Source organism: Lygodium microphyllum, chromosome 13 (assembly GCF_053477565.2).
Source record: "Lygodium microphyllum isolate KBCC chromosome 13, Lygodium_microphyllum_v1.1.10, whole genome shotgun sequence".
In the NCBI taxonomy this organism is placed as follows: domain Eukaryota; kingdom Viridiplantae; phylum Streptophyta; class Polypodiopsida; order Schizaeales; family Lygodiaceae; genus Lygodium; species Lygodium microphyllum.
The window spans coordinates 72,406,338-72,419,557 of NC_141147.1; the positions used below are offsets into that span (position 1 = coordinate 72,406,338).

At 39.1% G+C, this 13,220-nt stretch overlaps 1 protein-coding gene across 1 annotated transcript; it reads right to left on the bottom strand.

The window, feature by feature from the left end:
- Nucleotides 1-2,596: 2,596 nt before the first annotated feature.
- On the bottom strand, nt 2,597-5,323 carry LOC148026755 (long-chain-alcohol O-fatty-acyltransferase-like). Its single transcript, XM_087691249.1, has one exon. It carries the CDS (start codon nt 5,249-5,251, stop codon nt 3,875-3,877), a length of 1,377 nt encoding a protein of 458 aa, XP_087547375.1. The 5' UTR covers nt 5,252-5,323; the 3' UTR covers nt 2,597-3,874.
- Nucleotides 5,324-13,220: the final 7,897 nt, after the last annotated feature.

Genomic DNA, 13,220 nt, shown 5'->3' on the forward strand with positions numbered 1-13,220 from the left:
AGTCAAGGAATACTAAACATTCGTTATTTGTAAAATTCTTGGTGATGTTATGCTTATTTGGTTTTCCTCATAAGCTATGTCTTCACTAAACTATCTTTGCCACATGATCAAGGCCTCATGGATGCGGAGACTTTCATTTGTAGAAGAGCTTACATATTAAAGTGTGCTAACTTTGTTTTCCTTTCTTTACATTTGTTTTGTTCTAGATTTTCTCTTAAAATAAATAATCTTTTTCATTACTATCATTCAATGTTTTTGTAATTGTAATCTTGTGTGTCACAGCATTTGCCACATTGATGTAACTTAAGAAATGTTACGGTTTGTGTAAGCCATTATGTCCTCGTACTATGAACTTTTCACTAACTCAATTGATGGGGAGCAAGAGACACAAGTTCCCCAAACACCACCTCACAAATTGCCCACAACATATTTCGCCCAATTGTCCTTCAAGCCTTTTTCTCCATTGCATGCTACATTGCAATTTGGTCCCACATCATGCTCTCTAGCCCCTCCTTCTAGATCCTTCAGGATGGTTCCCCAAGCTCTACCGATTCCTGCTATGTATTCATCATGTGTTGTGTTCTCCCCTTAGAGACATGCACCCCTTCTGATACAATCACACAAGCTCCATCAATGAGGTCAATAACCCCACAGAGACAACCATAACCTACTCCACCACGTGCAGAGCTAGCATTGCCTCCCTCTGAAGCTTTGCACCACCCCACTCGTACAACTTTGAGCATGTATGCGCGCTACTAGCATGAAAGCATCGTCATCTCCCAATATCAATTGCAAGCTCAAAAAGTGAGTGGCTTTGGCAAGGCAAGATGAAAGAAGTTGGCAGAGTGAGAATCCTCCAGTGGTGGTGGGATTGTTGGACAACATAACAATTTATTGTGCTCGTTGATGTAAAGACAAGGATGGATAACAAGATGGCAGTAGTGAAAGGGACACAACAAATTCTCTTGCCCAATAACAAGTGGAAGCAAATCACAAATTGGTACAAGGAAGGTAGCGTACAAAAGACTACATTGTAGTGTTGCTATAAGTGGGAAAATTGCATTTGGAAGTAGAAGAAGATCCATGATTGGGACAAGAGGGTGCCATCGGGGTGTACTAAATGGGCTTAAATCTTGTTCAAATGGACATTGTGGGGGTCATTTTATTACTTTCAAAGACATTCAACAAGGATCTCTTCAAGATCATCTAGGAAATGTTCGTTAAGGATGTCTTGGTGGATCCTAGTCCCATAGTTGTAGATTCTTCTTCAACAGAGATTGGTATGCCTTTCTAGCAATGATGTCTTGTATTTTAGATTATATATTATATAAATACTCATATTATATGTGCTTTCATTATACATGTGGACATTGTCTGTTAGGTTGTAGACACCAACCTGAATGGCAATGGAAAGAAAAAGTTAGCTTCAGTGCTAGTCAATGATGCTGTAACTATCAATGATGCCAAAACTGTGAAGGATGTGAACTGCACCACAGAGAAAAGGGCTCACTAAGAGTCCATGACCAACTTGATAAAGAAGGACCTCCATGAGATCTACAAGAATCTTTTCGAGACCATTGATCAAGGTCAAGAGCAAGTATCCCAAGATCAATGTGCACAGGTGTGAGAGCTCATTGCCGTGCAAGAATGGCTCACTAAGACCACTAGGGAGTAAGTGTAAGTTGTGCAGATAGCATTGGAGAAAATGATAGGATTTATGCAATAGTTCCTCACTTGATACCCTTAGTCTATACATGAAGCCAAGCAATGTGCAAGAGATGCTTTAGTTCACATGCTTACTTCTTTCTTTCTATTCAAGAATTTCTATCTTAATATTTTGTGTTAGGACAAATATGTTGCATTAATTGTTTTATCTTACCATATTATCTCTTTAGCAATAAGATGTTTGGTTTGCAATTTATGGGGTTTCAACCATTATTGTGCCATTCAAAGTGTGGATTAATTGACTCCTATCAAATTGTGAATATTGAAAGGGCTCTAGTGATTTCATTGATGTTTAAACAAAAACATTTTCTATATGTACTAGTTTACATAAACAACATGTAAATAAAGAATTATAATTTGAGAACAAAGTAATTCAAAAGTAAAGCACTTTTTATATGTACCAGTTTACATAAAACAACACATAAATAAAAAGTTATAATTTGAGAAAAAATTAATTCAATTCAAGGCAAGCCTATTGGAGCGATGAACCCTATCCCATCTATACTATTAGTTAAGGAGAGGTGGGGGGGGGGGGGGGGTGCCACGTGGCAACCCCCACCTCCCCCACAAAAAAGAAAGAGAACGTGGGGGCACCAAAAAAAATCGTGCCCAGCTTGTTTAGGTACATAGCTCGAGGGGGTCAACTCAAAAAAAGTAAGTGTACCACATGCAATCAAGCGAAGGGTTATTTTATTTAGTAAAATTTATAGGGTTACATTCATGGAAGGGACTTTTTAATTACTATTTGGAAAAAAACCATAAGTTTCTTTAAGGAAAAGGGGCCATTTTATTGCCTTATAGCATGTAAAGAAAGAGTGTTTTCTAATACCCTTTGAATGCGCGTGATCTGGATGGCTTACATTTAGTGAGCCCCTCTAGGTATATAGCAATGGCCACTTTGTTGATTGCTACGTAAGCATCATCAAGATCATGTTAGTCCACATAAAAGCTTCCAAACCATGGTCAACAAAGTCTTCTAGTATGTTAAGGCCATGGTCTATTGCCATGTGTGTAAAATATAAAAGATGGCAATCAATTCTGGAACCTTATAGATGTTAGGGTTATGGATGACCCCATTGAGAACTTGCCAAGCATTCTTCTAATGACCGTAGGCCTGATCCATGTGGATGAGAATCAATAGTTGAAGCATGCTTGCGAGGGTGAAAGAGGTACTTGGAAAGGAATGAACAACCAAGGCACTTGATAGTGTCCTCCATCCCCTATAATGTATTCTTTGATATTGTAGTTTAGACTAACAAGGTCCATCTAGTTGGGGGTTGGACTATGCAAGGTCGAAGAATGCGGAGCTCTATAGCACATGCTCGGCATTTCCAAAGTCGGGAAACCTACATATATGTCCATGAATCTCAACTGGAAGTCTACAATGCCCTAAAATATCATGGAGTACTTCCCCTTCCAAACAAATCGAATGGTGGACAACTCATGGGCCGATCTATCTATATAAATGTGGGTGCGCAGTCAATTGCACCACAACAGCTAGGTAGCCGTTGATGTTGCTTCGTGCCTACTTTCAAATTAGCCATCTCGTCTCGAATGGAAGACAACTTAATAAGTTGATCCTAGAAAGGAAGCAAAGCTTCCACAGTTTAGGATACAATCGAGACACCACATCCGAATTGCTTTTACACCATCATATATGAGGATCTAGTTGCAAGGTACATCAAAGCAATTGCAACTTTGCACTTGATTGGGAATTGACAACCATGAACTTGAAGAGGAGAAGCTAGAATGTTTCCTTGAGCCACGAATGGTCGACATAGGTAACTCAAATGGGAAAACAATGTAGGTGGCAATTTGAAAAAAGATTGGAAGCATTAATCATCAATGTTGCACCCATACCCATAGTTAGACCACCAAGTGAACCCATAGTTAGACCACCAAGTGAATGCAGCTTGACATACCATTGGCCCATGCAAGGTTGGGTCCTCCTCATGGGAGGATTGGTGTAGATGACATGGCACAATGTGGAAAAAAGGAGATAGGGATAACGAATGTGCGTTATCATCTTCGGCTAGAAGAAGCAGGGGATGTTTCATAGTGAAGCCATAGATTGGAGAGTTTGAAGCCAAAGCCGAAGGATTGTAATGTATACAGAATTACCAGGACCATTGGTGCTTGCATGAAGCTATTATGAGGGACCAGTTCCCGTTTTATTGCCTCTTACAAATGCGAGGACTGCATTCTGCAATTGATGGTACTCTGCTATGGTGTGGAGGTCAGCTCCTCCTCTAGTGAGAGGAGGCAAAAATAGCCATACAGCTGTAAAATACATAAATCCCATCGTGAGTGCCACCGAGATGAGCAAAGGCACTCGCAGCCTCCATGGCCACGCTCTCCTCATACAGATCTCTGCACTTGTAGCCAATCCGTGCAGAACAAAGAAGGCAGTGACTTCCCCTGTGGCCTGTGTCATATCGCCATTGTTGATGCACAAGAAGATGAGCTCATGGAGGAGACCCGATACAAGAAATGTGGCCATTGTGGCAACAGCTCGGGCCATCAGAGGTGGCTTCTGCTGTGCAAATTGACTGCTGCGCGGGTCAGGGCTTAGGGTGCCATTGACATGGTCGGAATAATTGCTGTTGATGTGGTCAGAATTGCTGATACCATGGCTGGGGATGCTGTCACCATGACTAGAAATGATGCTGCCATGGCTGGAATTACTGCTGTAATTGTTAGGGTCAATGCCACGGCTGGGATTGCTGTTGCTTATGCTGCCATGGCAGCTAGATGCCCTACGATTTTCTGTGCCTGTAAGCCAATGAAGAATCGGATTATAGACAGTAGCGCGCAGGGTCGCAGTGACGACGAGGTTCCATCTCCTCCCCCAAAATTCCGCGAGAGAAGGGGACATGAGAGGGTTGCGGGAAGGGGGATCGCAGTTCACGCGGAAGAGGACGCTCAAAAGCGTGGCTATGGAGCCGAAGATGAGGTCGATGCCGAGGTAAATATGAAGGCAGTAGAATGCATGGATGACAGAGAGGGGGAGGTGTGGCCGGAAGGAGTAGAGGTTGAGGATGGCGATGAAGGCGAAGAGCTTGGCGGAGGCAAGGAAGAGGGGGTGATGGATCATAACAGGAGGAGGAGGAGGAGATGATGATGATAGAGAAGGAGATGCTGAAGAAGCTTTCATGGCGGCAGCTGATGATAAGACGCGAACCGGGAGAGTGCAGACCAGGGCGAAGTAGAAGAAGCCGGAGGAAGGGGGGAGGTAGTCGAGGGGCGTGTCGCAGCAGAGGAGGAGGATAAGGAGCTTGGAGGGGCATGTCCAGAAGAAGGCGAAGGCGGCTAGCGCGCGGAGATGGCAGTGACGGATACGCCATGGCAGCGCCAGCAGAACCGGCATCAGCCCCAGCGCCACAGCCGCACGGGCAGGCCCTCCCCTCGGCAGCCTCAACGTGCAGTAGCGCGCTGTCGCCAGCACGACTATGGCCGCACACAGCATCGCCCTGTCGCCCCCATACGCTGCCGAGGCCGCGGCCTGTAAGTCGACTTCCTCCACCATCGCTGTTGCCCGCTACCGTCTCAGCGTCAGATCCCCCCCACAAGGCGCCCTGCGGTTGAACTGCCCCCTCCTTTCGATTTAGGGACGGTATAATTAATGAGATATTGAAGTTGTGCAACTTGCAAGGCGTATGAGATCTCTTTTGTCTCTCTCACATTCACCGTTTTCAACTAGCTTTTGCAAGTACATTTAGAGCCCCTCGACACGCACGTATATGGACTTCCACTTGGTAGCCCCTCACGCCACAAGTCAACTTCCCATTGGGGGCAACCCGATGGTCCACAAACAAGTATTCTCTTGTGGGGGACCTCACATATTGAGCCCACTAATAACCCTAACACAGAGAGACCATACATCCCATGCACATCGAGACTAACACATTAGCAATGTCCACTAAACATATTCAGATGGGTTCCTATACGTAGATATAGTAATGCTCGGTACCCTCATTTTGGAGGATACTCAATGAGCTTAGCAGAGTTTCACTTTGTTCAAAATCCCAAATCAATAAGACCTAGGCGCAGTTGGACTATCCCAACTCATACAAGTCAAATTGACCTTGGTTTGGCGTTGCTCTGAACATGCGCAAAAATTCACAAAATCCTTTTATACAAGGTGAAAAGATATATACCCCTACTCTACGCCACATGCAAATATCAAAACTTACAAATGCCTCTTAGTGGCACCATTCTACTCCTTCATATGGCGTACTGGAATTGTATAACGGGCTACCACTTTACTAGTCAAGGCTTACCCTAATATCACATTTTTGAAGGCCTAACTATTTTGACCATGACCCACCTCTTTATTTCAAATTAAGCTCTTATTTTTGAAGCATCCATTTAATAACAAGATGTGCCTTATGGTGTGGTAGAGCATAGGTGTATGATTCTAGCCCGTAAGCATGGCAACTTTATAATACCTTTACCTTGAAGTGACAAGACTAGGATTAAGTCCAACTAGGAATCCTAGTAGGGTTGACATTGTGGCTCTCATGAGTATACATCCATAAGCTTTACATGTGTACCGTAGGCAATGACAAATGATGCCTTTTTAATAAGACTAGTGATCCCCTTGAATAACTTTGTATTCAATGTTAAAACTTAAGGACAAAGAGCATGGTTTCCTAGAGCACATGAGTTTCTTCATATACAAAAGAAACACTAACACACATTTCTTGAGGTGCCCAAATCCCCTAATATGTATGAGAATCAACAATTTTCTTAAGAGTTTCCAAAGAAAGAAACAAGCATATGAAAGGTTTCTCAAGAAGTTATGTGGGGTCTCCCTAAATGAGTCAAATCAAAGATAAATTTTCAACCTAACAAAGACTTCAATGCCATCTAATTTGACAAATAAGGCAGATCTATTATGGAAGGTAGATCTTTCACACCTTGGCTACCAATCCTACAAAAATACTTCCAAAAGAAAGAAATTAAAGGAATGGACATAAAAATGAGTGTTTTATGGTATCATAATCCACTTCACGTAAATAATTTGTTTGTCCTAGCAAGGCCAAGTGATTCAAGCCCATAGTATGAAAGTCAAATATGTTGACTAAAATAAATAATACAATGATTAATGTGGCCAACAATAGAAAAACTTAAGAGATTTGGATAAACTACTAAGCCAAATGCCAGACTTGGAGGGTTCAGAAAAGTGCCTCAATGGTTGCTTGAGTTGTTGAGGTGATTAGAACATTTGACATTAACTATTTAAATCATCGGCTCAACTCTTTCTTAAAGAAAAAATTTGCACATGTTTCTAGACTCTCACTATAGCAAAAATAACTAAGGCTACCTGAGTAAACTATGTCCACGATGATCCTAGCTTACACCATTATTGAAAACTTTCTATGACTTTTGTATTAGGTTACTCAATTTTTATTTAAAACATGAATACTAAGTCTTAAACAATTGATGGAGCGCTTAGCAAGCCCAACTTTTGCATACAAATTTGCTCTTAGATGTTTGCAATTTTCAACCAACTTGGAAATGCATGGGATAATGTGATGTGCAAATTAGCAAAAAGCATGTGTCCTAGTGAAATGGTAGCAACCTATTGAATTTGAGAAAGGACAATTAATAAAAGGAGATATTGTATCTATTTATTTCAACATCGCACTTAAAAAAAAAACATTTGCATATGCTTCCCACATGCTAATAGATCCAACCTAAGCCAAAAGGGCCAAAGAGTGACATCTAACGTCCCCCACTACACCTTTAACTCTGAAGTGAATTTAAATAATATTTTAAAAAATAGATATACATCACACATCACATCATACTTGAACTTAAAAAATTTGTGATAATTTGATATTTTTATCAAGTAGACCTAGTATAAATGAAGCATTCACAAAAGAGTGATAATGAGGGGTCAATAGAAAGAGTGATAACAAGGGGTCTATAGAGTGACACTCAATGATATGGTTACATTAAGTTTTTACAAAAGAAATATAAAGGAATTAGCATGGTTCAAATTTTTACTCACATTCAAATTATACATAATACATAAGAATTTGTGTCATAGCTTAAGTGTCTAACAAATTTGCATCTTTTATAATTTGGCCCTTTTTGCTCGAAGAAACGCTTCAATAAAATAGCCTATCCATATAGGTTTTCTTAGAAATTTTGGGGGGCATCACTATGTGTGTGTTAATCATAGAAAAAAATGTCATCTACTAGTAATCTTGAAACATATTGAGCAAATTAATGCCTTAAACAAATTAAAAGGAGCTATTACTTGAATAACATAACTTTTTAATATACATTTTATTTCATAACAACTCATAAGAACCATTTCATATAGGATATTATGAGTGTTGTGAAGAACTTAAACTCCTCACTATCTATAATCTTACTCTATACTAGTGACTCTAGTAGGATTGCCTACTAGGATAACTAGTTGAATTCATTGGAGATATGTGGTTGCTTTTCTTTACACATAAATACAAGATGAACTATAGCATTCACATGCAATAAATTGTATTATCCATGTGTGCTTCACACACCATACCTTTTTTTTGGAGAGGGAGGGGGAAGAAATAGGTACATAAAAGACTCAAGAACAGAACAGGGAAAACCTCAAGAAGAAGAAAAAGAAGAAGAAGAAGAAGATTAAACTCTTTGAAGATACATATATAGCATTAAATATGACTTTTGACATAACACCCTCAGTTGACCCTTAACATCTTCCCTTCACTTAGAGGTGGCATGCACAAAGGAATTGAACTCACAAGTGTCCCTTGATAAGGAGTATGGCCTCAGGAGGTTACTCACAAATATGTAAGAGTATCATGTGGGTTCAAAAGAAAGAATTTTTAAAATATTCTTTTCAAACATTTTTTATATACAGAAGGGTGCCATATAAATGCTTATTTACAAATTGGATTAAAAAGGGATATGTTTTATTTAGGATAAACTCATAGATAAGGGTATTTATAAATAGGCCTTGAATACACGTGATATAGAGGATTTACATATGGTGAACCACCCCCTCAAAATATAGTGCATTATACTAGAGTGCACAAAAAATTTTCAATGAGATACTGTGCAATTGTTTCGGCACATGGTACTTTGGCAACCATAAAGTAGTTACACATTTTGAAAAACATTTATGTAGAATCCTAAGCATGGGAATCTCAAACATATAAGTAGAAACTATGCATATACAACTAGATTGATGGGAGAGTTGCTAGTTGAGGTCTCTCCTCACCAATTCTTTTGACCTTGCACCTCCTCATACACCCTTTGCTTCCATTAGGTCTTCAATTAATAGCATCACTAAATATATAACACATCTTTATCTGCATCCAAACTTGATACTACCAAAGGATTATGCAATAAGTGACCTAGTCTACTAGTGTTGTGCCAATGAAACATAGGGTTTGGAGGAACCATGGGTACATGGTTTTTAATGTTAGTTAGAATGTATGGGTTGTTAGAGAGAAATAACTAAAAGTGAATGAGAACATGGCTTAGTAGAATGACTAATGATTGACGTGGAAGAGATGAATAAGATGGAAAGGTTTGGGAAAAGGTAACATAATGGATAGATGGAGTTTTTAGAAATAAAATGGTTGATGTTGTGTAAAAGTAGACTACTAATTCAAAGTAGGCATTGTATCTCGTTATGCACCTCCAACTGCCACTCCAAAGATCGGGAATAGTTTGATGCCGATTACAAACCCAATTAGAGATCTAGAGCATTTTAAATGCAAAAGAGGAGGCAAAATCAGAGGTAGGAGCATGTCTATTATGGAAGGATTTGTACATTTCTAAATAACCCTAGACAAGTGGTTGGCCGACAAAGTCTGATTAGACATATGGTTGTGTTGTTGTTACTTGCATGCTCACCAATTGAAGTTTGTAGAAGCGATAGTGATGACCCACAAAAACATACTAACATCAACACCAACATCACCAACCCAAAGTATAGTTCATCTGGTAACCTCTGAATAGGTTTTGTGAACTATTCATCCAATTTAGGATATTAGGATTGGCCTCTACCTCAGGGAAGTTACTATATGTATATCCTCTACATCACGTGTGTTCAAGGCCTATTTATAAATATCCTTATCTGTGAATTTTTTCTGAATAACACATAATCATTTTCTATTCGATTTATAAGTAACCCCTTTATATCACACCCTTTTGTATGTAAAAAATGGTATTTTAAAAATACCTTATTTTGAACCCATGTGATGCACACATATATTCATGAGTAACTTACCTGAGGCCTCTACCAAGTGTTATGCATTAGTTTCTATAGTGATACCTTGAGGTTTGACATGGAGGAAGGATAGCCAAACATTTGGTGGGGAGGAAAGGATCATGATAATGTGTTCATGTTTTTGTGATCTCATAAAAATAACTTGTCAATAACTCTCCAATTTTATGCTAATAACATTAAAAATAAAATTAACCAAGTGAAATTTTCTATGTCGGTAAACTAAGATAGGTTTCGTAGTATCCTAATGGGCCTATTGGGATACAAAGAAATCATGACGAAGATAAATATTATAAAATCCACTATATATAGAGGACCTTGGCCATGTTTCTCACTTTTTCAACTTTTGTGTGAGTCTCTTAGGGAGTGCATTCTTCTAGGGTGAAGAACTCTCTTATGGGACAACTCAAAGAGTATCTCATGGTTTGAGTGGATGGTTCTAAGAATATTTTTAATGAGCCAAATTCAATTCTTTGCATAGGGATTCTTAAACATATGGAACCAAAGTATGTGCAAATAAGATAACTTGTTCCAATGAGAGAAAAAGATAATCATTGATTGTTTGCCAGTGTTGCTTTTAAACAAACATTGGGGATGTCACAAAGCACTTTATACATTGGATATTTGGTCCTCTAATGGGTAGCACATTGTTGAGAATCAAGCTTGTGATCAGTATCATCGACATAACCGACCTTATCTACACAGATGTCATCTTAGCTATCACTCTACATGTGTGTTGTAATAACTGAGTCAATCATACTCAACTACAGTTAGTGGTACGGTTAGTTAGTGACCTAGTGTGTTTATTAGTTATGTGTGATTAGTAAGCATTATGGAAGAATGAGAAGAAGAGAACAATGGGAGTTCACTACCCTTAGTTACAGCTCCATATCTTTGTCTCTCTCTCCCTCTGAATCTTGAACATGGTATTAGAGCCTGAAGCCTGAAGGCTGGCAGTGGCCATTTGACATCAAAGACATCAGATTTGAAAAAAATTCATCAAAGGGGATTGTGCCTACAGCTCGTTTTTTGCAAAATCCATATCTTGCTATAGAAATGGATTTTGGAGAAAGGGCTCAGGGGTCTTGATTGTTTTGACTTGATCTGCAACTTTACAGAAGAAAGTTTTTTCAAATTCTTTACAGATTTTGATATATTTAGCACAGACTTGTGTAGACTCACTGATTACTGTAGTAGACAATAGGTGGTTCCAAGGCACTGGTGGCTTTCATCCTAACAATCTACATGCCCTTATTCTCATATATTTGAGCATGGTTCTGGAGTGTTAAATGCTCAGTTTTGGATCTTATTTGCAGGTTGGAAATAGTGAACTAGTTGCTGCCTAAATTTGAAAACAGTATACCTACAGGGTTGAAGTATTTGTGATGCTTATTTGCTATTGACAAATGCTTGGATCATACTACTTGAGTGGAAGATTCTTTCTGGGATACTATGAGTGCTGAAAGCTAAAAGTTTGGACTGATTAGTTGCTGGTTATACCAGAGTATTGACTAGTTATTGTTTGTAGAAAGGATGCCTATCATCTTCACTTGACATACATGTAATCTATTCTGACCGGTTGGACATGAATCAACTCTTGCATAGAGTGGCAACTGAATGAGATGTTTTGGGGTTGTTTTGAGATCTGAATACTCTCATTTTAGTAGAGAAAATATTGATGGTTATAGTAATGGATTGGCTATAAATAATATGTGGGAAGAGTATTTGGCATTGCTACTTGCATATAGTATAAACATTGATGCTTGTTTGGTCACATATTGAATCCCCAATGCACTGGGACATGTCTATGGTGGTTCAAGGATATTTTTTGAGCTGAGAATACCCCAATTATTGCAAAGTTTATGATGCTAGTCATAACAAGCTGTTTGTCTATCATAAATTATGGAAAAGTTTAGTGAATGTCAGCATCAGTTCTGTGCATCTATTGATACTTGTATGGACATAGTTTGTTGCTAGGATGTTTTACCACTACCATAGAATGTTTTGGACTGATTTGAGCTTGGTTTATGCTTAATTGAATGTATTTTTTTATTGCTGGAATATATTTTACAACAAGCAGGTTGTCAGGAAACTCTACCTGAAGAACTGTAGGAAACTATTCATGAATTGCAAGAAATTGTTCTTGAACTACATGAAGACTGTTTTTGAACTGCTCCAAGTCTGTTCCTGAACTACAAGAAATTGTTCCTAAACTATAGGAAGACTTTCTTGAACTATAGGAACACTATTTCTGAATTGCAGAAAGATTGTTCTTGAACTGTAGGAACACTATTTCTGAACTGCAGGAAGATTGTTCCTGAATTGCAGGAAAACTATTGTTGAACTGCAGAAAGTCTATTCTTGAACTACAAGGAGTCAAGCACTTATAGATTGCATATAACATTGAATACCTTAGTTGAAAATATGGCAAATACTCAAGGCATTGACAATATCACTCAAATTGTGGGAGAGAAACTTGATCACAAAAACTTTGCTCTATGGAATTTCAAGATGTAAAACTTTTTGATTGGTAGAGGTTATTGGGATTTATGTACGGGAATTGAAGCTGAGCCTGAATTGCCTAAACGAAATCCTACACAAGAACAATGGAGAGCTCATCGACAGTAGTCAGAAAGAGCTGCATTGATTTTCTTTGTGTATTTTTTATGCGATGGCTATGCAGATTGCCAGTTGCTATTCCCCAAAGGATGCTTGGGATGCACTCATGAAGAATTGTGGTAATGTCACACATGCAAGGAAGATACAACTGAAGCAGCAATTCAACATGTCTAGGAATGGCAGGAGCATTCAAGCATACATGATTGAAATAAAGACCATAGCTAACCAGCTAGCTACTATTCGATCTCGTGTTTCAAAGGATGATATGATTGTAATGACATTGAATGGGTTAGGCAAGGAGTATAAGGCATTTGATACATCTATTTCTATGAGAACAGAACCCCTTGATTGGGATGAGTTACTTGCACTGTTGCTACATGAAGAAGCAAATATTGGCTTAAATATAGGTTCAAGCACATCTTAGGGTGACAAAGACACAATCTTTTACTCTAGGCAGCGAGCTAGAGGTGGTAGAGCTCGTGGAGCTTTTCAGGGTCAAGGAGACACTCGAAACACACATGGACAACAGTAAAAAAATATTTGGCATCACTCAAATATGCAAGGACAGCGAGGATTTGGAGTCTTTAGAGGTAGGGGGAGATCACCTAGAGGTAGAGGTGGC